Here is a 25,212-nt window from a genome sequence, read left to right as displayed (position 1 = left end):
TGGATGAGTTTGTTTTTGGAGTGAAAAATTGCTTTTGTGCGTCTATAAAGGCAACTTCTACCTAGACAGACTAGTTCAAACGCATGGCCTTACACCTCCACTCTTTATTACCCTGTCCCTGTCTGATGCCAAACCAACTCAGCTTCAGCATGGGACTGTATCGTCTCCCACAAGCAAGACCATCATACAGAACACTGATGGGAGTGGGGCCTGCATCGTCTCCCACGGTGTCTCCACACTCTACGGTGGATGACCAGTCATCTTAGTGGAGAGAAATGGCCAGGCTCAGTCTCTTAGCCTTCGCTGGTCTCAATAAACACCTATTAATCTTAGCTTTCTCTCTCGTTCTCTGCCATGGGGCGATGGCGCCACTCTTACCAGGCCACAAGTCAAATGGACTTCCACTGTAAACACAGAGGACAGGAAATAATGTGCACCAAGCAGGGAAAAAAAGACATGGGTTATATTTTAGGCTTACTAATGTAAATAATAGTGGGTTGTAAATGTATAGGCAGTTGTGATGTCACATATGGGCCAATTTTAAAATGGAGCCAACCGCACAAGTGATTCCTAAAATGCTTTCTATTGTACCACGATCTTCATCATCTCTACACTAACAGGATGTTAGTGTAGAATTTTAAAGTGAACAATGCATGTCAAACAAAAAAACAATGATTGCAAAGTTAAACAAACCTTACAACTCTACGCACATGGACGACTTCTAACAATTTCTACTGAAAATGTTACAAAAACACATTTAGTTGGACTGTGCCTTTCTTTTTTATAGTGTGACTTTCTGTCCCTGGACATTAGGTTGGACAATGTTTTCATATGACCTCAATATTCTAAAAGTGTTACTGAGTTTAAAGTAAAGTTTGGTAACAGAATTATGGTTTGTGCCGCCATTCTGTTACCACATTTTTAATCTGCACTGTTCTTCGAGTAAATTGGTTTTTGTAAAATGTTCTGTGGAAATTGTTATTTCCGTGGAAAATGTCGTCCTTGTGCAAAGAGTTGCCTGCTTTTGTTTGACATACGTCTCAGTATCATTCTGTAACCGTGGAATTGCCCCCCTGTTTACCAGAAATATTTGTTCCAAAAATAACTAGTAACATGGAACCAGTGGTGTACTAGCTGACCTCCTTTTCCTGTGGAGAGAAATCTGCCCCAATTTCTGTTCAATTCAAAGCTCCCATTGGCAAAGAGGGGTTTAAGACAGATAAGCAAGCATACAACGCACACACAGAAAGTGACAGATGAGGGGGTGGGTACCCTTATTAGTTCTGAGGGAGGCTGGTGTGTCTACTGTTGGCCTCTGACTGCTTCCCAAATCTGCCAATCACACACAGCACCTCCTATAGCACGACCAGCGCAGTGCGTGTGCCCCATGCCTCTTTTGAACACTGGCCGGCTGTCCCTCTAAACTCTGCATGACCTCAGACTCCAAAACACGGTAATAACCACTCACACAGGTTGAGAATGCAGGAGATAAACATACACAGAGAGAGAGCGAGAGACAGTGTGACACACAGTTCCACCCCCAAACACACACATCCAGCTGCTCAGTACTGGTGACTCACCCAGTGCTCCGTCACAGCCCGTCTGTACCCTGGGGGCTGTGTTGGCCTGAGCAGGATTCTAAAGTGATAGCTACTGCTAGTGATGAAGAGAGGAGCGGCGCTGTAACCTTGTGAAGAGTCAGAGCCAATCCAGTCCTAACAGACACATGTAGGGCCTCTAGTATGACTGAATACTGCTCATACATGAATCTCTGAGGGAGGAGGAGAGGATGAGCTAACGTCTCTATGCCAGTTTAAGTGTGTGTGTGTGTGTGTGTGAGTACATCCATGTGTATGTGCCTGCCTGCGCACTCCCATGTCTGTGTGGAAATGTGCAACACTGTGTCTTGTGTGTGCGTTTCTGTCAGTCTCTCTCTGTGTGTGTGTGTGTGTGTGTGTGTGAGCTGGAGGGAAGGAAATGAGGGAGATAATGACTCTCCCCTCCCTCCCCTGAGCGAGGCAGGAGCTCCGGCTGCTGATAAAACTAATTACACCAATGCTAGGAAACAAGGAGCTAGTGCTCAGACAGACAGACGGACAAGGAGACACGGGGGGGGGAAGACAGAGACATGTACACAGAAGTAGAGGAGGTGTTCTGTATGTGAGTGTGTGTGGTTTGGGGGGCATAACAGAAGGGTAGTGTGGACGTTCTCCACCTTGCTTGCTGACTAGTAAGAACTAGGCATACCCTTCACATTAACCCTTCCAACCCAACCAGAAGAGTAAGACGTAAGAGAGAGAGAGTTTCTCTAAAAACACATCTAATCCGTGGTTTGGAAGGCTATAACTTTGTTATCCCAATGATTTTAATTCCTATAAAGACTTTGAGAGCATGTTATGAAAAAATAAAGGCAATGCGGCCATGCATTTAGCACCACAGCAAAGTGAATTTGAGCCAGGGATTTGTAAAAGCCAAACAAAGACAAGCACACTTCAAAGAAAGAGACAAACAAAACAGACTAGTAAAACCCATCTGACATTGCAATGAAGACAGTGCCAGTCGATGTATTTTTTTTTTCTGGCTCCCATTAACAGCACATTGTTTCATCAGTGGCTGTCTAATTCAGTTTGGACTTCCCATAACAGAGGCCGGTAATGTGCTTTAAAGCTGGAAATACATAAAAAGTGTCTGTGGACTTGATGAAATGAGACCACACCACTCAGTGCTAGAATAGCATCTGCTAGTTTGATCGTATCAGGCCTTGGGACAGAAACAGAGGTAGCCTAGCTGTCACAATAGGCTGACTGGCTGGGGCAATGACATGCACACACATCTGTCTCTCCTAGCTCTTTCTTCCTGTCGCACACATTGATGCATTCTCTCCCTCTCCACCTTTCTTGATACCTCTCTGTGTCCTGCTTCATCGCAATCTCTCCCTTTTCTCTCTGTACTACCTCTCCTTTTCTCCATCCCCGTTTCCCCCCCTTCTGTCTCCACTTCTCTCTATTTTCGACACAGAAGCACAATGACACTATGATATGTACATGTCATCCACCGTGCTAACGGAGAGTGAAGCTATAAGCGCCTGCTTCCCATTCAGCAGGCAGAACCACAGACAGTGGCTGTAGTGAATGATATGTCTCAGTATGGTAATCTCTGGTCGTTACTGGTCGTGGCTGAGGGCACAGTCCTCTGGACCGATCTCGTTGCCTTGTTGTAAACCTCTGTAAGGGTGTTGATGCGGTTACATTTACAAGATCAGGCCCCGGAGTAATCTCCTTCACAGCTGCCACACACACACACCATCATGATCATCCCAAATCCTCACCCTCTCCAAAAGCAGACGTGATAGTCTTGTGATGGCCCCATTACTGCTGCAGCTGCCGTGCGCCGAGGAAGTGTTACAGTTTGTGTGTATGTGAAGAACCACTGTGGTTTTTCAGGAGGAAAGACACCAGTTAGGGCTGTACGTGACATGAGATAAAATAACCTGGGAGGAAAGTCCCGGTTAACATGCTTCACCGTGGAACACGCCTGTCAATGGCTGTGGGTGGCAAAACCACATGCATGCATACTAACTAACACGCAGTGACACACACACACACTTTGCATGCCTATCCACATCTAAATATAGGACGCCAATGCTACTGCACCATGTTCTCTCATACTTTAAATAAAATATAAAATAAATAAAATAAGGTCTCATACAAGAGCATGATGGACGAGGAGTAAAAGGAAGAGAAGGATGGAGGAGAGGGAGGTGGAAGAGGGAGATGGAAGAGGGGGAGAGGGAGATGGAAGAGGGAGATGGAAGAGGGAGATGGAAGAGGGAGATGGAAGAGGGGGAGATGGAAGAGGGAGATGGAAGAGGGAGATGGAAGAGGGAGATGGAAGAGGGAGATGGAAGAGGGAGATGGAAGAGGGAGATGGAAGAGGGAGATGGAAGAGGGGGAGAGGGAGATGGAAGAGGGAGATGGAAGAGGGAGATGGAAATGGAAGAGGGAGATGGAAGAGGGAGATGGAAGAGGGAGATGGAAGAGGGAGATGGAAGAGGGAGATGGAAGAGGGAGATGGAAGAGGGAAGAGGGAGATGGAAGAGGGAGATGGAAGAGGGAGATGGAAGAGGGGGGTATTTTGCCACTGCAGAGTGTAGTCCAGAGAGGATGGGAAGGAATCAAACTGCAGGATTATAACCAGGGGTGTGAATTCAATCGGGAAACAACTCAGCAGACTTGCTCTTAAACCTAATTCATATCCACAGGGGGTTCCTCTCCTCTATTCCTCTATTCCTCTACACCTTCACACTTACTGCCTTCTGCCTCCTAATTGCCCGCACTGGCAAAAACAAGAGAGACTTGTGTGTGGTGTTTGAGTGGGGGGAAATGTGTGTGCATGTATTTGTGTGTTTCAGTGTGTGTGTGAGAGCGTGCACAACCAGCCAGGGAACAAGGCATTCAGGGCGAATACTGGTTCCTGGTGCGTCATTAATATACATGAGATGGTAGAAGAGAAGGAAGGAGAGACATTTTTTAGCATAATGAAAGAAATACAGAAAAAGAGAAATACAGAAAAAGAGAGAGAGAGAGAGAGAGAGACAGAGACACACACACACACACACACACACACACACAGGTGGTAAGCTTATCTTTCTCCCTGAGAGATAAACAGCCAAGGTGTCCGTGGAGGCGCGTGGAGAAAGACGGGCAATACCTGACAGAAAACTTAATGAACTATGTGAGGGGAATCAGAGTGTGTGTGTGCGCGCATGTTGGGAATCAGGGCAGACAAGAAAATTGATCAACTGCAGAGGGGAACGTGCAAAATAAATACATTTATATCTACACTGAACAAAAATATAAAAAGCAACATGCAACAATTTCTAAGATTTTACTGAGTTACAGTTCATATAAGGGAATCAGTCCATTTAAATAAATACATTAGGCCCTAATCTATGGATTTCACAGGACTTGGGAATACAGATATGCATCGGTTGGTCACAGACACCTTAAAAAAAAGGTAGGGGCGTGGATCCGAAACCCAGCCAGTATCTGGTGACCACCACTTGCCTCATGCAGCGCGACACATCTCCTCCGCATAGAGTTGTCCAGGCTGTCGATTGTGGTCTGTGTAATGGTGTCCTACTCCTCTTCAATGGCTTGTGAAGTTGCTGGAGATTGGCAGGAACTGGAACCCGCTGTCGTACACGTCGATCCAGAGCATCCCAAACAGGCTCAATGGGTGACATGTCTGGTGAGTATGCAGGGAATTGTGTACAGATCCTTGCGACATGGGGCTGTGCATTATGGTGCTGAAACATGAGGTGATGGCGGTGGATGAATGGCACGACAATGGGCCTCATGATCTCATCACGGTATCTCTGTGCATTGAAATTGCCATCGATAAAATGCAATTCTGTTTGTTGTCCGTAGCTTTTGCCTGCCCATATCACAACCCCGCTGCCACCATGAGGCACTCTGTTCACAAAGTTCACATCCGCAAACCGCTCGCTCACACGACGCCATCTGCCCGGCACAGCTGAAACAGGGATTCATCCGTGAAGAGCACACTTCTCCAGCGTGCCAGTGGCCGTCGAAGGTGAGCATTTGCCAATTGAAGACGGTTACTACGCCGAACTGCAGTCAGGTCAAGACCCTGGTGAGGACGACGTACACACAGATGACCTTCCCTGAGAGAGCATGCAGATGACCTTCCCTGAGAGAGCATGCAGATGACCTTCCCTGAGAGAGCATGCAGATGACCTTCCCTGAGAGAGCATGCAGATGACCTTCCCTGAGAGAGCATGCAGATGACCTTCCAACCATTTTCTGCCAGTTTGTGCAGAAATTCTTTGGTTGTGCAAACCCACAGTTTCAACAGCTGTCCGGGTGGCTGGTCTCAGACGACCCCCCAGGTGAAGAAGCTGGACGTGGAGGTCCTGGGCTGGTGTGGTTACACGTGGTTTGCAGTTGTGAGGCCAGTTGGACGTACTGCCAAATTCTCTAAAACAACGTTGGAGGATCCTTATGATAGAGAAATTAACATTCAATTCTGTGGCAACAGCTCTGGTGGACATTCCTGCAGTCAGTATGCTACTTGCACCCCCCTCAAAACATGAGACAACTTGGCATTGTGTTGTGTGACAAAACTGCACATTTTAGACTGGCCTTTTATTGTCCCCAAGGTGACCGACCCATCATGCCGTTTAATCAGGTTATTGATATACCACACCTGTCAGGTGGATTGACTATCTTGGCAAAGGAGAAATGCTCACTAACAGGGACGTAAACACAATGCTGCACAACATTTTAGAGAAATAAGCTTTTTGTGCATATGGAACATTTCTGGAATATTTTATAACACTTTACATGTTGCGTTTATATTTTTGTTCAGTACATTCTTTCCACGAAGAGGCTCTACATAAACTCACAAGAATCTGCTTTGTCTCCACAAAAACGTACAAATAGTGCTTTAAGCAGCGATTTATAGAAGCATACTGTAGGAATTGGTACAGTGAACAGCGGTGCATTTCCATGTACAGGACAGTGATTTGCATCCGTTTAGATCTCTGAAAACAAACAACTATGAAACGTCTACAACATTATCCAACCCACTGCTTTATGGAAATAGAAACATTAAGCATTGATGCATACTTTGCATAGTAACATGGTACCTAGCGTGTCTTCAACATCATCCAACCCACTGCTTTATGGAAATAGCAAAACTAAAACATTGATGCATAGTATAATAGCATGGTGTACAAAGCAGTGGTGTATGCCCCTACATCGCAGTCACACTACAACATTACACAATCCTCTAGTTGGAATGAATCTTGCATTGCCAGTTGCCACACATCCAAGCCTTCACTTGGATAAAGTCAGTGGTAATCGAGGTTCATTACGCAACCTTCTCGTTTTCTGGGATTTTGGATTGTGCCAAGAGCCTAGCGTGTAGCAGCTGGGGCCTTGCTTTCCTGGAGAGCTGTGTGCTGTTGTGTCCCTCTCTGCCCCCTGTCCTGGTTCTGCCCGGTTGGCACCGGTCCCAGCCTCTGTTTTGGGGCTAATCCATCTATTTATCCTGTGTCGGAGGAGGGGATAAAGGGCGAGGAGCAACAGCTAAACCACTAATCCAGCTACAGCACTGGGACACTTTTAACGAGATCCCAGATTGGGGCTGTCTGGATTACAAAGAAAGAAAGAGCGACAGAGAGCGCGACAGAAAGAGAAAGAGCGCCAGAGTGTGAAAGAGCAGACCCATTAGGTTCAGACAGGCAGTCCCAACAAGCCCACTCAGACTAGAGAGGCTCAGGGTAGGGGACAGGCCTCTGAATCTAGTCTGCCCAGATGGCCCCTCTCAGACACTCTTCTTCCCCCCGGGAGGGCTTTCTATCAATGTTTGCAAACTGTCAACAACAGTAGAGTTTCAGGGTCAGCACAGAGACAGAGAGAGCGAGAGGGAGAGAGAGACCTTTTGTTTATTATCTATTTCACTTGCTTTGGCAATGTAAACATATGTTTCCCATGCCAATAAAGCCCTTCATTTGAATTGAGAGAGAAGGCAGAATCGACAGGAGCTTTTAATGCAGGAGAAGAAAGCACACACACACACAAAACACATGCACACCACAAGCTAACCCCTCAAGCTAACCCCTCTACCCTGCTCTCTGCCCTGCTCCACTGACAGGTGTAGTGAGTGGTATGACATCTACCACTTGTGAAGGAGCTCAGGGGTTACTTAGGGGAGGAATGAGTCACTCTGGTGTACCTCTAATGCTAACTATGTCTCTCGCCTCACAGGAGACACAGCAGGCAGCCGGGCCTGGGCACGTTAGAGCTAGCGTAAACAAGTTAGTGGGGTAATGCTAACTGACTCACCCCAGGTAACAGACGAGCAGATGCTACAGAGGTAACTGCAACTGATCCTATTTTGAGGAGAACTATTGAACTAGATTATGCTTTACAAAGTGAGCGATGAACGGGAACACTGACGGTTTGACAGTCTGCGGTCTGTCCCGTCTCTCGGTTCTTGGGGGTGTGTGTGTGTGTGTGTTTTGTGTGCTGTGGTTGCAGTCACATTTCTTTACACGAAGGGATGGAGCATGAATTTGCACTTCCAATAAAATGTGCTAACGATGAGTCGAAATCTACTTTGCCTATTGTCTTCTTTTAGTGAAAGTGATTTACAAAAGTAAACATTCTAGCAATATGCTGGCTACTGTTGATAGTCTGCAAAAAGAAAGCTACAAAAAGACACGTAGCATTAGTCTTGGCTAGCCTACTGTAGCCATGTCGATATGTCTTTTGGACTCTTAAAGAGGCAGCGTCCTATTTTCAAATCTTCTCAAAAAGACATACTTCAGAAACAAAAACGTATACAATTAATACAATGCAGTTGTAAAGAATAGCGTAATGACTTACATTGCCGAATTATATTACACAGCTTTATAAAACATATAATAACCAAATGTAGCCGCTTAATAGCTGAATTTAGAGAAAGCATGCCAACCTATAGGCCCTGCATGACCCCAGTTCATTTAAAGGGATACTTCTGGGTTTTGGCAATGAACGAAGTTGGTGTTAGTTTTTGCAAGCTAATGCTAGGTACCTACTAGCATGCTAGCCGTTACCATAGTCTTCCAGCCATTGTGTTAATGTTAGTTAGCAATTGCGCTGATGCTAGTTAGCAACTTCATTCAAACATTCATTGCCAAAATATTGAATTATCCCTTTAAAAACTACACCATGTCTGGGCCAGTAGAAATTCTGAGCATGCCAGTAGATTTTTGCCAGCGTCCAACGTTAACTGGATGATTTTTACCAGTGAGAAAAAAAGCTAATGTTGGACCCTGGCGTGTTTCATAAACAGCCACAGAGTGGTGGCGCATAGGCTATTTACTGTGCTTTGATTGACGAACAGCAAGCTTAACTCATCTATAAAATGTGTGGAACTGACTGAATAAAGTCAATCTCATATATACTTGCCATTTATACATTTTTTATTTAATTTATTTCACCTTTATTTAACCAGGTAGGCTAGTTGAGAACAAGTTCTCATTTGCAACTGCGACCTGGCCAAGATAAAGCATAGCAATTCGACACATACAACAACACAGAGTTACACATGGAATAAATAAAACAGTCAATAATACAGTAGAACAAAAGAAAACAAAAAGTCTATATACAGTGAGTGCAAATGAGGTAAGTTAAGGCAATAAATAGGCCATGGTGGCGAAGTAATTACAATATAGCAATTAAACACTGGAATGGTAGATGTGCAGAAGATGAATGTGCAAGTAGAGATACTGGGGTGCAAAGGAGCAAGATAAATAAATAAATACAATATGGGGATGAGGTAGGTAGATAGATGGGCTGTTTACAGATGGGCTATGTACAGGTGCAGTGATCTGTGAGCTGCTCTGACAGCTGGTGCTTAAAGCTAGTGAGGGAGATATGAGTCTCCAGCTTCAGTGATTTTTGCAGTTCGTTCCAGTCATTGGCTGCAGAGAACCTGAAGGCAAGACGACCAAAGGAGGAATTGGCTTTGGGGGTGACCAGTGAGATATACCTACTGGAGCGCATGCTACGAGTGGGTGCTGCTATGGTGACCAGTGAGCTGAGATAAGGCGGGGCTTTACCTAGCAGAGACTTGAAGATAACCTTTAGCCAGTGGGTTTGGCGACGAGTATGAAGCGAGGGCCAACCAACGTGAGCGTACAGGTCACAATGGTGGGTAGTATATGGGGCTTTGGTGACAAAACAGATGGCACTGTGATAGACTGCATCCAGTTTGTTGAGTGGAGTGTTGGAGGCTATTTTATAGATGACATCGCCGAAGTCGAGGATCGGTAGGATGGTATGTTTGGCAGCATGAGTGAAGGATGCTTTGTTGCAATATGGGAAGCCGATTCAAGATTTAATTTTGGATTGGAGATGCTTAATGTGAGTCTGGAAGGAGAGTTTACAGTCTAACCAGACACCCAGGTATTTGTAGTTGTCCACGTATTCTAAGTCAGAGTCGTCCAGAGTAGTGACGCTGGACAGGCGAGCAGGTGCGGGCAGTGATCGATTGAATAGCATGCATTTTTACTTGCGTTTAAGAGCAGTTGGCGGCCACGGAAGGAGAGTTGTATGGCATTGAAGCTCGTCTGGAGGTTAGTTAACAGTGTCCAAAGAGGGGCAAGAAGTATACAGAATGGCGTCGTCTGCGTAGAGGTGGATCAGAGAATCACCAGCAGCAAGAGAAACATCATTGATGTATACAGAGAAGAAAGTTGGCCTGTGGCACACCCATAGAGACTGCCAGAGATCCGGACAACAGGCCCTCCGATTTGACACACTGAACTCTATCAGAGAAGTAGTTGGTAAACCAGGCGAGGCAATCATTTGAGAAACCAAGGCTGTCGAGTCTGCCAATAAGAATGTGGTGATTGACAGAGTCGAAAGCCTTGGCCAGGTCGATGAATACGGCTGCACAGTAATGTCTCTTATCGATGACGATTATGATGTCGTTTAGGACCTTGAGCGTGGCTGAGGTGCACCCATGACCAGCTCTGAAACCAGATTGCATAGTGGAGAAGGTACGGTGGGATTCGAAATGGTCGGTAATCTGTTTAACTTGGCTTTCGAAGACCTTAGAAAGACAGGGTAGGATAGATATAGGTCTGTATCAGTTTGGGTCTAGAGTGTCACCCCCTTTGAAGAGGGGGATGACCGCGGCAGCTTTCCAATCTTTGGGAATCTCAGACGATACGAAAGAGAGGTTGAACAGGCTAGTAATAAGGGTTGCAACAATTTCAGCAGATCATTTTAGAAACAGAAGGTCCAGATTGTCTAGCCCGGCTGATTTGTACGGGTCCAGATTTTGCAGCTCTTTCAGAACATCAGCTATCCGGATTTGGGTGAAGGAGAAATGGTGGGGGCATTAGGATAAGGGTACGGCTAAAGGCTATGTGAACTGGCCGTCTAGCACGTTCGGAACAGAGAGTAAAAGGAGCAGGTTTCTGGGCACGATAGCACAGATTCAAGGCATAGTGTACAGACAAAGGTAAGGTAGGATGTGAGTACATTGGAGGTAAACCTAGGCATTGAGTAATGATGAGAGAGATATAGTCTCTAGAGACGTTTAAACCAGGTGATGTCAGGAATTCACAAGGTCCTTTGCTGTTGTTGTGGGATTGATTAGCAGTTCACACCAAAGTACTTTCATCTCTAGGAGACAGAACGCGTCTCCTTCCTGATTGATATGACGGCTGCGTGGTGCCATGGTGTTTATACTTGCATACTATTGTTTGTACAGATGAACATGGTACCTTCAGGCGTTTGGAAATTGCTCCAAAGGATGAACCAGACTTGTGGAGGTCTACAATTTTTTTTCCTGAGGTCTTGGCTGATTTCTTTTGATTTGCCCATGATGTCAAGCAATGAGGCACTGAGTTTGAAGGTAGGCCTTCAAATACATCCACAGGTACACCTCCAATTGACTCAAATGATGTCAATTAGCCTATCAGAAGCTTCTAAAGCCATGACATCATTTTCTGGAATTTTCCAAGCTGTTTAAAGGCACAGTCAACTTAGTGTATGTAAACTTCTGACCCACTGGAATTGTGATACAGGGAATTAGAAGTGAAATAACTTGTCTGTAAACAATTGTTGGAAAAATTACTTGTGTCATGCACAAATTAGATGTCCTAACAAACTTTGGGGTGGCAGCGTAGCCAAGTGGTTAGAGCGTTGGACTATTAACCGAAAGGTTGCAAGTTCAAATCCCCGAGCTGACCAGGTACATATCTGTCATTCTGCCCCTGAACAAGGCCGTCATTGAAAATAAGAATTTGTTCTTAACTGACTTGCCTAGTTAAATAAAGGTTTAAAAAAAACTTGCAAAAACGCTACTTTGTTAACAAGAAATTTGTGGAGTGGTTGAAAAATGAGTGTATGTAAACTTCCAACTGTAGGTATGCACGTCAGCTTTGACATCGGTGTTAAACTAGACATCGGCCGATACCGATGTTGGCATTTTTAGCTAATAATCGGCCGATTCCGATATGTTCACCGATATATCGTGTGTCCTTAATTACAAGTCATACAAATCTCAAGCCCATCAGCAAGCTAAATCTATGGCTAGTTGGTTAATGTTGGCTAGTCAGCATGTTAAATAGCGATTTTCATAAATTAACTTCATGACCAAAAAATATGCATAATCCTTTTCTGCATTAATATATTCCTTTTAACTGTACATTTTTTTTGCATGATTTGTTATGACGTTATAATTACTTACGTTTGCTTCCATCATAATATTTTTGCCAGCCATCTTCCTGAAGCAACTTTAGAGACTTCGGTCGCAGTGCTTCATGGGAGTTCTGTTAACCACTAGATAGAAAGTCTGCTTGTCAATTCGCATCGGTTGGAGGGACAACTACAGGGCTCAAAGGCACTACCCCTCGCTCAAAGTTGAATTGGAACACCACTCTGACTTGATGTGGCTCGCGGGATGGCGCAAAACAGAGGGGGAGTGCTAAGGGTGGGGGGTACTGGGATTAAGCCTGAAGAGGCGAAGCGAGAGGGTTTACTCCGCCCAAAATCTGTCCACATTTAGCAGACTATTAAGCAAATGAGGTGTTTTTGTATGGGGAGCAATGAGAGTTTAGTAAAGATAAAAATGTATTGCTATTGTGATAAGTGAGGCTTTTTGATCTAATAGTCATTTCGTAATGCTTAGCATGTTATGGGTGTACTGACAGTGTGACGCAAGTGACATCCCGGCAACTTTGAGAAAAAATACTTTATATCAGCGTTGTCCCTGCTAGAACTCGTGACAGTCTATGCATATTCATGAGGTTAGCATAGCATCTCACTCTACATTGAATACAGGCGGTTGACGCCTCATCAAATATTCAAAAAAAGTATTAAATAATGGAGATCTATACGCCAATCACCAGAGAGGAATAGACAGAAGCTCGACAGCCTGCCATTCCGCTCTGTGGATAACGAATCCCATTGTTAGGGGGGGAGACACGTATCCCATCATTATATCCAGTATCTCTGGTTATACCCAAACTCTAGTCTATACCCAGAGTTTCTGTTGAGGGTTTCTGATGAGTTTCCTCTGAGAAGTAATAGTTACGATATTGTAACGATCCCGTTACAACCATTTCTGTGCCCATTCAAACAAAAATAACCATATTTTGCAGTTCCAGAAGCCATACAACACGGAAATGACACTTTGGCAACCACATAAGCAAAAGTTATGGGTATTTTCATGCTCATTATGTTGATGGAATTGTGTTCCATCGCGACGGCCAAATTACAGGATGGGAGAGAAGATTGCTTCATTTATCTCCCAATCACACACACACATGCGCACGCGCGCGCACGCACACACACACACACACACACGGTTCCTGATACAATTACGCTTTTCCTGGAGTTGAAGCAAACCAGTAAATAATCCTGCAGTGAGAATTTAGCCTGTTCCCTCCAGTCCCCTGAAGTATATAAATACAGTGAGAATTTAGCCTGTTCCCTCCAGTCCCCTGAAGTATATAAATACAGTGAGAATTTAGCCTGTTCCCTCCAGTCCCCTGAAGTATATAAATACAGTGAGAATTTAGCCTGTTCCCTCCAGTCCCCTGAAGTATATAAATACAGTGAGAATTTAGCCTGTTCCCTCCAGTCCCCTGAAGTATATAAATACAGTGAGAATTTAGCCTGTTCCCTCCAGTCCCCTGAAGTATATAAATACAGTGAGAATTTAGCCTGTTCCCTCCAGTCCCCTGAAGTATATAAACAGAGTGAGAACGATCAATATCAGGAAGTGGCTTTATTGACATCACAGTAAAGACAAATGAGGTGTGAGAAGGCAACTTTCACAGCCGAAATGGAACCCTATTTTCCTTTATAGCGCACTACTTCTGATTGGGCCCATAAGACTCTGGTCAAAAGTAGTGCAATATATAGGGAATAGGGAGCCATTTGAGACTGTTGCAATAAAAACCCCAAAGCTTATGGAGGGAGGGAAAACAAAGCTTCTAGTTAGGAAGCCATCCGTATTGAGCTAACAGGCCAGGGTATTGTATTGTATTGTATGGTTGGTCCACATGGGAGAAGGCCGGTTTAGGTTTAATCAATGGTTAAAGCATTTGACTGGGCTTAGAGATGGATCTTTGAAACAGCACTGGAGAGAGGGTGAGAGGCTGTGTGGGGTGTGAGAGAGAGGTGTGGGAGAGGAGAGGGTGAGAGGTATGTTTCTGAGGCATTAGACAGAGCGGTGTTGGGATCGCAGCTTTGACGAAAAACAATGTTGATCATCCCACGCTAGTCCCACTGCGGATTAGTTTAGTTTAGTGTGTGTGTGTGTCTGTGTGCGTGTGTCCTCTAGGGTGTGCTTTACACTATTTTGTGTGTGTGCGTATCTAATTGCATTCCCCCTAGGCTAAGGGCGGAGAGGCAGGTAGCCTAGTGGTTAGGCAGGTAGCCTAGTGGTCCCTGAGCTGACAAGGTAAAAATCTGTCGTTCTGCCTCTGAACAAGGCAGTTAACCCACTGTTCCTAGGCTGTCATTGTAAATAAGAATTTATTCTTAACTGACTTGCCTAGTTAAATAAAGGTAAAATAAAAAAACATGGTTGTGAAGCTGAGAGTCAAGAACAGCATTGATGTGACAGGAAACCATGTTTTGCTTTTCACATTGTCGAGCCCATGATCACACTCTTAGCTAAAGAGCAGTAGGGAGTGTGTTGCGGTAAGCCTCAACTACTGTAGCCCTGCAGAGAATTACAACTGGGTGAATTCAACCCATGCAAAATGAAACTATCTGGCAAGTTGTGAGGTCTGGAAAGTTCTGAACACACCTGAGAAGATAGACACTCTTTTCTCTTCTCCTGAAAGTTTAAAATCCCTCGTTCCTTAGATTTTGTCAAATCTCAGGACATTCCCAACCGAAATGGAGCGAACTCAGCATCTACCCATCCCAAACCACACAGGAAGACAAGCAGGAAAACAAGGCTCCAGGATGGCTTCAAAGTGAACACAGGGGTAATAAGAGCAGCCTTACGACTGGGTCAGACAGTAGCAGTAAAGTTTTCAAAGCTACAGTGTGACAACTCTGTGTGTGTGTGTGTCTCTCTGTGCATGTGTGCACTGCCAGCCCTCCAGTCAGACGATCTCATACTGTAATTAGGTCAGATTCACTTCGAAGGGTAATAAGCATCATCCATGCTGCAGTAGCCGCGGAGGGGGTGCGCAAAAATGTTTTGAACACCCTGCCATTGTATCGAGGGGAGTGCACGATTTGTTAGGACACCCGGACATTAGTTCACAAACCTAATGTGATGGTTTTATTCTTCAAAAAGAACCCTGTTCTATCAATTTAGGTCCGGTGTTTGGGTTGTTAAAGTTATAAACACTAGTCTACCTCTCCTTCTGCCATCCCACTCCCTCTTCCTTCGTCATGCTTTGTTTTTCTGCCCTGTAATTGAAAAGTCAATATACTGTAACTCTGTACACACAGTGACGGGAGGTGACGAGAGAGAGCCTGGCACAGGAATGTGGGTTTACTTTAGGCCTGTTCTCCCTCTGTCTTCTTTAGCACCTCTAGCAGGTCACATGCTGTGACATGGGACCTGCTAGTTTGTTTGTTTAGATTACTCTCGCTCCCTTCCCAATAGGCAGGATGAAGTGAACGAGGGATGAAGGGAACAGAGGAGAGAAATGGAGAGATGGAGGAGTGCAGCCAGCCGCATCTCTCACCTTCATTACCTCCTTCTGGAGGACAAAGAGAAGGACAAGATCTGTGACAGAGAAGAGCAGATGGATTAATGACTGTTCTGTTCTTCTCTCAATGGGGATAGTCAATGTGGGTCTATTATTGTCTTTCCTTCCATCGCCCTTGTCTTGACACTCATCTGAATAGGGTGGTGATTTCACCTTGTAATGGGACTATATACTGTACATTTGCCCTGTCAAAGGAGTCAGTGTCACCCACACATGCAGGTGCACACGCAAGCATACACACTCAGAAATAGACACATAGGAAGCCTATGGTCAAATGGCAGAAGAACATATCATGCATAAGTGACCCATAGGACGCAGCTTCTGGTGTATAAGCTCCTAAGAAACCTAGCAGGTTAGCATCCGCCATGGGAATGAGTTCAGTTCACTAGATAGCGTTGGCAGACGCTGCCTATCCTTCACTGTACATTCACAGTACATCCCGTTTTAGACTCCCGCTGCCTCTGGCATTCTGGGAGAGCGGAGTGGAGTGCTTTCTTTCTCTCTCTCTATCCATCCTTCTGTGCCTGCCTGCCAGCTCGGAGCACAGACTTCTGGTGTCCGTGGGTTCGCACCAAAAAGTCAAAGAGCCAAAGTGCAACCTTGCAGGCCTGAGATCTGTGCTGTATAGCCTTAGCCAAACTGCATTGACAATAGCAACAGGATTTGGCTATACAGCAAAAACTAATCTGGGACCAGTGCTGCTACTTCCCTAAAAACTATTTAGCCAGACACAATCAGGTGACTTGAGACCAAAGCTGTTTGTTGTTTCTTTCTTCTCCTTTGTTTGACCAGAGTGATGCTCCATTCTCTTTGGACTTCTGTCAGACACGCAGCCCTTGGCCAGGTTCCTGTCTCAGATGGTTTTTCTTTCCACTCCTTGCAGGCTAAATTTAGACCTGATGCTGCCTGGCTTTTCTGCTGTGGCCTCAGTTGACAGAAAAGAGAAAGAGAGAGAAATAGAGAAAGCGAGAGAGAAAGAGATTGCATGCCCCAGAGCCATTGAATGTCTGTCCAACAACAAAAAAACTCCCTAAATAAAAGCAGAGGTCTCCTCTCCTGCACTTCTAAATGCGTGAGAAAAACCGAGATGTCTTGATGTCGAGTAACACAAAAAACAAGACAAGACTTCTGTTCAGTAAGCGTTATTTATTTCTGACATGCTTCTCTTCCTGACATGCTTCTCTTCCTGACAACTCAATACCAGAGAATAAACTCCTCCACCCTTTGTAAAGTGGGGGATGGGGGAGTTACCCTACATATTCAGAGGAAATAATCTCTCATCTTCACAGATTTCTAAAAATATCCCAGGAGGACTTAATGTCCCCTGTATTGTAAGGGGATCTGAAGAACTGAGCTAAATCGATCATGGACATGGCACGTCACCCATCGGATGTATTCTAATTCTCAGCAATTCACCAAGACAGCTTATTCCATAAGAGCTCAGTTCATCAAGAGAGTATACCTACTTCATAAGAGCCACTTGACTGAATACCATGTAACAACACTTGTGTAATAGTACATGCTGGATCAGTACTGGAGCATTAACCCAGTGCCAGGCCAGAAGCTTTGAAGTGTGTGGTTAAGAAGAGGCCGCCCATGGGCCCTGAGAACAGTGCCAAAGAGCCCCATCCTCCCTCCATGGTCAGAATTCAATTAGGAAAGGAGGGATAGGATCACTGCCGACGTTCCTGAATCCCCTCCAGATTCTTCCTCTCTCCTTCCCTCCCTCTCTGAACTCAGAAGAGCCAAGACTGCATCAGCAGAGGAAGTTTCAAGACCGGAACTCAACTCAACAGAACCCTTTCGCAACTCCGGGCGGAGTTCATGCATGCTGCGCTACGCAGAAAGAACTGAGCAGGGGGAAAAAAATAATAGCCTCGGGTGTAGTAGTGTTTTTACCGGCAAGCTGTTGCCATACACCACATCACACTCTTGGACGATTAATATTTATGTGACCCCCGCCAAGCGAGCGAAGCCTAAGGCCCAGGGGATGGAGCAAGCTGCCTGGCATACTCCCCATCCCCAACTACAGCGCTGTGATGAAGAATGTTCGCTCTCCATTGAGCTTCATTTCTGTGAACAAACACAAGAAAGAAATCTATTGACTTGGCTGTTAGAATATAGCCTGCTTCCAGATTGGTTTGTGCTGTCTTGCCAAATGCTATGGTCATTGTCACGCCGGCTAAAAGCTTCGCTAATACAGGAGGGACATCCATTGGTTTGGCTGACAGAATGTACTATACGGATAGTAAAAGTTACTTAGACTAGTGTATACTGTACGCAGTATAGCCTGCACTCACATGCCTCCTATCACTGATCGGCAATCGCACCAATCGTCCTTCAGATATTCCTCTTGGACAATTACAGACTTGTTAAGTCGGTAGATGCCGTCAGAAGCGTGAAAGCCGCTGCATGATGAACTGAGGTTGACTCAGGCATCAAATTGACTGATAACTTTGTTCACCGTTTTCACAGCTCGAGGCCATATTTCTCTTAAAGCCACATGATCAGATATGTTCCTTTCTCTAGTGTGAACATCTACAACTGATGTTTCTCTTGAGGAGGTATGAATGCGTATTCCTGTCCTGGTTCGCCGGATCTGTTTCTGCCTCTGAACGTGGCGTTGCCGGGGTACATTGCCGGAGTAGAGGAGAACAGGGCAGGGAGGGCGAGCCAAGACCAGGGCCAGACCGTTCTCAAAACACCAGCGGAGAGAGGGAGCTGGAAAGAAGACAAGACTGCACACAACCACAACCAGCCATTTACCTCAGACACACACACACTTCACTCTCAATCTTTTCTTTACTGCATATTGTTTTTTTGCATATGGTTTTAACCCGAACTGACACCAGTATTATGATTGCAGTGCAGGCAGTCATGTGTCAGCGTGCAGTTATGCCACAAAAAGTTCAGCTATAATAAAGTTTTTCTAACCATTATAGCATGTCTTGAAGCAGAGCTGTTAAAGTACAGTTCTGACACTGAAATGAAGGAGCTGTCATAATCCCAGCAAGGGAAGGGGTGTGGTTCTAAACATACTGCCAGCTCATCCTCTCTCTTTCTTCTCTCTCTCTGCTCTCTTTCCTTCTCCCTCTCCGTTTCTGACTCTCTGAGTGAGGAAAAATGTATAGAAGCCAAGCATGATACTGGAGACTTCCTGTTTCAGCATTATCACATAGCCTACTTAACCACAGAAGAAGTCCAATATTGCTGAACTACTGAGGATAAAGAAAGGATTTGATGGAAGTGCTTAGTCGTTTTTAACCAACTATGGGGAGGGTTACTTACCATAGCATTCTGACTCCTCTTGTAACATTTCCTTGACTCTAATTATTGTCATATAGGCTACGAAGACACATTTTGGGGTTGCTCATTCTGGTTCTCCACACAAAATGATGACTGCGTGTAATATAGGATGCTTGTTATAGGATGTGAGAAAGACAGAATCGTGTCCTGCCAAAGGTTACCAGTGCTATCCTTTTCCATATCTTTACGGAAACAATCGCTGAACTTTTCCTTGAAAACATGACACCGATTACCATATGACTTGCCATTGGCAAAGACATTAGCTGCGCCTCATTCAAATGTGTTGGAACCAAAAGGACAACACCCCTACAACATGTTTTTATTTATATTATATTCTGTTATATTCCCTCTCGTTCTGTAGGCCTATCATAATAAATAGACCTTTGAAATGACAAGGTAATATTTCTTGGAAAATACTTTTTTTTGGTATTGAATATCGACCAATTAAAGTGAATTAGGGAACTTACTATTTACACGTTTTTAAATCACGTCCTTAAAACCAGTTACTGTGCAGGAGTGTCTAATATGAAGACACAAAATGACCAAATAAAAGGTAACAGGCTATTACAAATAGTGTAATAACTAGGCCTAATAATAACCACAAAGGAAAAATATCTTTAATCAGTCAGGAACATGCTGTCCCTGACACATTTCTTAAGAATATAAATAGTGAAACAATTGGCTGCTTACCTTCAACGTCTCTCCACGTTTAAAACTCAACTCATCATCCGCAGTTGCTTTGAAATCGTATTTGGCAATGGCCTCCATGGTGAGGATTGTTGGAACACTTGTATGCGGTGTTGATGAACGCACAAGTACCCTTCTGAAGTCTTTCAATGGAGTTTATTCCTCCAAGGAATTATGAAAATTATTAACAACGTCAGAAAAAACCCCAGAATATCTCCGGTCCCGTTTTCCCCCTGGTCTGACCAGTCACTCCGAGTAGTGCAAATACCCTCACTCGTTGCTCGCCGCTACAAACCTGTGAATAAGAACGCAGATAGAGAACCTGAGATTGTAGCAGCAAAGTAACATTAACCAACACCGAAAAACAATGCACTAATATGATAGCTTGTGCTGTGATGCCGCGCCCACAGACAATACTAGCATTCTGAGGCTCGCACAAATCAGGGGAGGAAGGATATCATCTGATTGACGTTTCCTAAAGCCAACTAAAGCGCATCATCCCCACAATTGACCAATCGGATGTGACAATACTGTCAAATCCAATAGGTGTACTGTAGCTGTGCAAAACCAATGGGATTGCTAATTTACAAGCCTTGTAGTGGATGTTTGACAGGGAGATGTGGTTGATGACTCAAAACTCGAGCTAAATGTAGAACGTCTAATTTTGACTCAAAATCGTTTTGTGTCTGGTACAATGTTTTCTGCCCTCTTTCCTTGCCAACATCAATATTTTGTATAAATGTCCAGGTCATTCGAGTGAAACATTGGGGAGTAAAAACAAAGAGCTGCGATAGTTGTAACAATGCAATAAATGATTTAGCTGGTTTGGTTTCCAAGTTTGACAAGCAACAGTTTGTTACAAAGTTAAAAGTAACCTAGTTGTCACAATTGCTCAAACATAGAAAGAAGACTTGTAGGCCTACTTTAGCTCCAACAGAAGAAAGATGACGAAGATACGACTATTGTTGTGCTAGTCCTACAATGTAGGCTAATTAAACAAGAATATAGGCTACATCATTTCAAAAAAAGTGAACGACGGTCCACCAGGACTTGCATGAAGCTAAAGTGAAACTATTCAGTTCTCCGAAGTAGCCTAGGCCTAGTCCACCTACATACATTTAATGTTACCTTGTTTCTACTTGCTATCCCTTGAAATTCTACAAACACGCGTTATTAGTAGGCTATCCACTATCCACTTTTATATACAGAACGTGAGCTCTGTATATAGGAAGCTTCCTATCGCGACATTTTGGGAATACTAAAATCTGCACAGAAATGATCCCCTCCTCTCTCTCTCTCTCACTCTCTCAATTCAATTCAAGGGGCTTTATTGGCATGGGAAACATATGTTAACATTGCCAAAGCAGGTGAAGTAGATAATATACAAAAGTGAAATAAAGAATAAAAATTAACAGTCAACATTACACTCCCAGAAGTTCCAAAAGAGTCAGGACATTACAAATGTCATATTATGTATATATACAGTGTTGTAACGATGTACAAATGGTTAAAGTACAAAAGGGAAAATAAATAAGCATAAATATGGGTTCTATTTACAATGGTGTTTGTTCTTCACTGGTTGACCTTTTCTTGTGGCAACAGGTCACAAATCTTGCTGCTGTGATGGCACACTGTGGTATTTCACCCAGTACATATGGGAGTTTATCAAAATCGGGTTTGTTTTCAAATTCTTTGTGGATCTGTGTAATCTGAGGGAAATATGTGTCTCTAATATGGTCATACAATGAGCAGGAGGTTAGGAAGTGCAGCTCAGTTTCCACCTCCTTTTGTGGGCAGTGTGCACATAGCCTGTCTTCTCTTGAGATCCAGGTCTGCCTTTCTCAATAGCAAGGCTATGCTCACTGAGTCTGTACATAGTCAAAGCTTTCCTTAAGTTTGGGTCAGTCACAATGGCCAGGTATTCTGCCACTGTGTGCTCTCTGTTTAGGGCCAAATAGCATCCTAGTTTGCTCAGTTTTTTTGTAATTCTTTCCAATGTGTCAAGTAATTATCTGTTTGTTTTCTCATGATTTGGTTGGGTCTAATTGTGTTGCTGTCCTGGGGCTCTGTGGAGTGTGTTTGTGAACAGAGCCCCAGGACCAGCTTGCTTAGGGGACTCTTCTCCAGGTTCATCTCTCTGTAGGTGATGGCTTTGTCTCTCTCTCTCTATGCAATTCAAAGGATTTTATTGGCATGGGCAACATGTTTAGGTTGCCAATGCAAGTGGAATACATAATACACAAAAGTGAAATAAACAATCAGAAATGAACAGTAAACATTAAACTCTCAAAAGTTTCTTAAAGAATAGAGACATTTCAAATGTTATACTTCTGGCTATGCACAGTGTTGTAACAATGTGAAAGTAGTTTAAGAACAAAAGGGGAAATAAATAGACAGATGAGTATTGTTTGTATTTAACATGGCTTTTTTGCTTCACTGGTTGCCCTTTTGTGGCAACAGGTCACAAATCTTGCTGCTGTGAATGCACACTGTGTGGTATTTAAATTTATTTTTATAATTATTTATTTATTTCACCTTTATTTAACCAGGTAGGCAAGTTGAGAACAAGTTCTCATTTACAATTGCGACCTGGCCAAGATAAAGCAAAGCAGTTCGACAACATACAACAACACAGAGTTTCACATGGAGTAAAACAAACATACAGTCAATAATACATTAGAAAAATAAGTCTATATACACAATGTGAGCAAATGAGGTGAGATAAGGGAGGTAAAGGCAAAAAAGGCCATGGTGGCAAAGCAAATACAATATAGCAAGTAAAACACTGGAATGGTAGATTTGTAGTAGAAGAAAGTGCAAAGTAGAAATAAATAATGAGGTGCAAAGAAGCAAAATAAATAAAATACAGTAGGGGAAGAGGTAGTTGTTTGGGCTAAATTATAGATGGGCTATATACAGGTGCAGTGATCTGAGAGCTGCTCTGACAGCTGGTGCTTAAAGCTAGTGAGGGAGATAAGTGTTTCCAGTTTCAGAGATTTTTGTAGGTCATTCCAGTCATTGGCAGCAGAGAACTGGAAGGAGAGACGGCCAAAGGAGGAATTGGCTTTGGGGGTGACCAGAGAGATATACCTGCTGGAGCGCGTGCTACAGGTGGGTGCTGCTATGGTGACCAGTGAGCGGAGATAAGGGGGGACTTTACCTAGCGGGGTCTTGTAGATGACCTGGAGCCAGTGGGTTTGGCGACGATTATGAAGCGAAGGCCAGCCAACGAGAGCGTACAGGTCGCAGTGGTGGGTAGTATATGGGGCTTTGGTGACAAAACGGATGGCACTGTGATAGACTGCATCCAGTTTGTTGAGTAGGGTATTAGAGGCTATTTTGTAAATGACATCGCCAAGTCGAGGATCAGTAGGATGGTCAATTTTACGAGGGTATGTTTGGCAGCATGAGTGAAGGATGCTTTGTTGCGAAATAGGAAGCCGATTCTAGATTTCATTTTGGATTGGAGATGGAGATGCTTAATGTGAGTCTGGAAGGAGAGTTTACAGTCTAACTAGGTATTTGTAGTTGTCCACATATTCTAAGTCAGGACCGTCCAGAGTAGTGATGCTGGACAGGCGGGCAGGTGCAGGCAGCGATCGGTTGAAGAGCATGCATTTAGTTTTACTTGTATTTAGGAGCAGTTGGAGGCCACGGAAGGAGAGTTGTATGGCATTGAAGCTCGTCTGGAGGGTTGTTAACACAGTGTCCAAAGAAGGGCCAGAAGTATACAGAATGGTGTCGTCTGCGTAGAGGTGGATCAGAGACTCACCAGCAGCAAGAGCGACATCATTGATGTATACAGAGAAAAGAGTTGGCCCAAGAATTGAACCCTGTGGCACCCCCATAGAGACTGCCAGAGGTCCGGACAACAGGCCCTCCGATTTGACACACTGAACTCTATCAGAGAAGTAGTTGGTGAACCAGGCGATGCAACCTTATAGATATGGGAGTTTATCAAAATAGGATTTGTTTTCAAATTCTTTGTGGGTCTGTGTAATCTGAGGGAAATGTGTCTCTAATTGGCATTGGCAATGCTCCTTATAAGACACATCACTGCACTCTAGACTCCTCTGTAAACTGGTCATCTGTTCTGCCAGTCACATTCTGTTAAAGGTCCCCAAAGCACACACATCCCTGGGTCGCTCGTCTTTTCAGTTCGCTGCAGCTAGCGACTGGAACGAGCTGCAACAAACACTCAAACTGGACAGCTTTATCTCAATCTCTTCATTCAAAGACTCAATCATGGACACTCTTACTGACAGTTGTGGCTGCTTTGCGTGATGTACTGTTGTCTCTACCTTCTTGCCCTTTGTGCTGTTGTCAATGCCCTATACTGTTTGCACCCTGTTTTGTGATGCTACCATGTTGTGCTGCTGCCATGTTGTGTTGCTTCCATGTTGTTGTCATGTTGTGTTGCTGCCATGCTGTGTTGTTGTCTTAGGTATCTCTTTACAGTGTGGGAAAAAAGTATTTTATCCCCTGCTGATTTTGTACGTTTGCCCACTGACAAAGAAATTATCAGTCTATAATTTTAATGATAGGTTTATTTGAACAGTGAGAGACAGATAAACAACAAAATAATCCAGAAAAACGCATGTCAAAAATGTTATAAATTGATTTGCATTTTAATGAGGGAAATAAGTATTTGACCCCTCTGCAAAACATGACTTAGTACTTGGTGGCAAAACCCTTGTTGGCAATCACAGAGGTCAGACATTTCTTGTAGTTGGCCACCAGGTTTGCACACATCTCAGAAGGGATTTTGTCCCACACCTCTTTGCAGATCTTCTCTAAGTCATTAAGGTTTCGAGGCTGACGTTTGGCAACTCGAACCTTCAGCTCCCTCCACAGATTTTCTATGGGATTAAGGTCTGGAGACTGGCTAGACCACTCCAGGACCTTAATGTCCTTCTTATTGAGCCACTCCTTTGTTGCCTTGGCCGTGTGTTTTGGGTCATTGTCATGCTGGAATACCCATCCATGACCCATTTTCAATGCCCTGGCTGAGGGAAGGAGGTTCTCACCCAAGATTTGACGGTACGTGGCCCCGTCCATCGTCCCTTTGATGCGGTGAAGTTGTCCTGTCCCCTTAGCAGAAAAACACCCCCAAAGCATGTTTCCACCTCCATGTTTGACGGTCGGGATGGTGTTCTTGGGGTCATAGGCAGCATTCCTCCTCCTCCAAACACGGCGAGTTGAGTTGATGCCAAAGAGCTCCATTTTGGTCTCATCTGACCACAACACTTTCACCCAGTTGTCCTCTGAATCATTCAGATGTTCATTGGCAAACTTCAGACGGGCATGTATATGTGCTTTCTTGAGCAGGGGGACCTTGCAGGCGCTGCAGGATTTCAGTCCTTCACGGCGTAGTGTGTTACCAATTGTTTTATTGGTGACTATGGTCCTAGCTGCCTTGAGATCATTTACAAGTTCCTCTCGTGTAGTTCTGG

The 25,212-nt window shown here is 44.3% G+C and overlaps 1 protein-coding gene across 1 annotated transcript in view; it reads right to left on the bottom strand.

Moving 5' to 3' along the window:
* LOC106564671 (growth factor receptor-bound protein 2) overlaps nucleotides 1-20,193 on the bottom strand; it is a 33,831-nt gene extending 13,638 nt beyond the window's left edge. The window contains exon 1 of the mRNA XM_014130887.2: nucleotides 19,763-20,193. Coding sequence (XP_013986362.1) covers nucleotides 19,763-19,840 — 78 coding nt within the window. The 5' untranslated portion in view covers nucleotides 19,841-20,193. The remainder of the gene's footprint in view (nucleotides 1-19,762) is intronic.
* Nucleotides 20,194-25,212: the final 5,019 nt, after the last annotated feature.

Source organism: Salmo salar, chromosome ssa12, assembly GCF_905237065.1.
Source record: "Salmo salar chromosome ssa12, Ssal_v3.1, whole genome shotgun sequence".
Taxonomy (NCBI): domain Eukaryota; kingdom Metazoa; phylum Chordata; class Actinopteri; order Salmoniformes; family Salmonidae; genus Salmo; species Salmo salar.
Note: the sequence above shows the minus strand (reverse complement) of the source record. Positions and strands in the feature narration are given on the sequence as shown.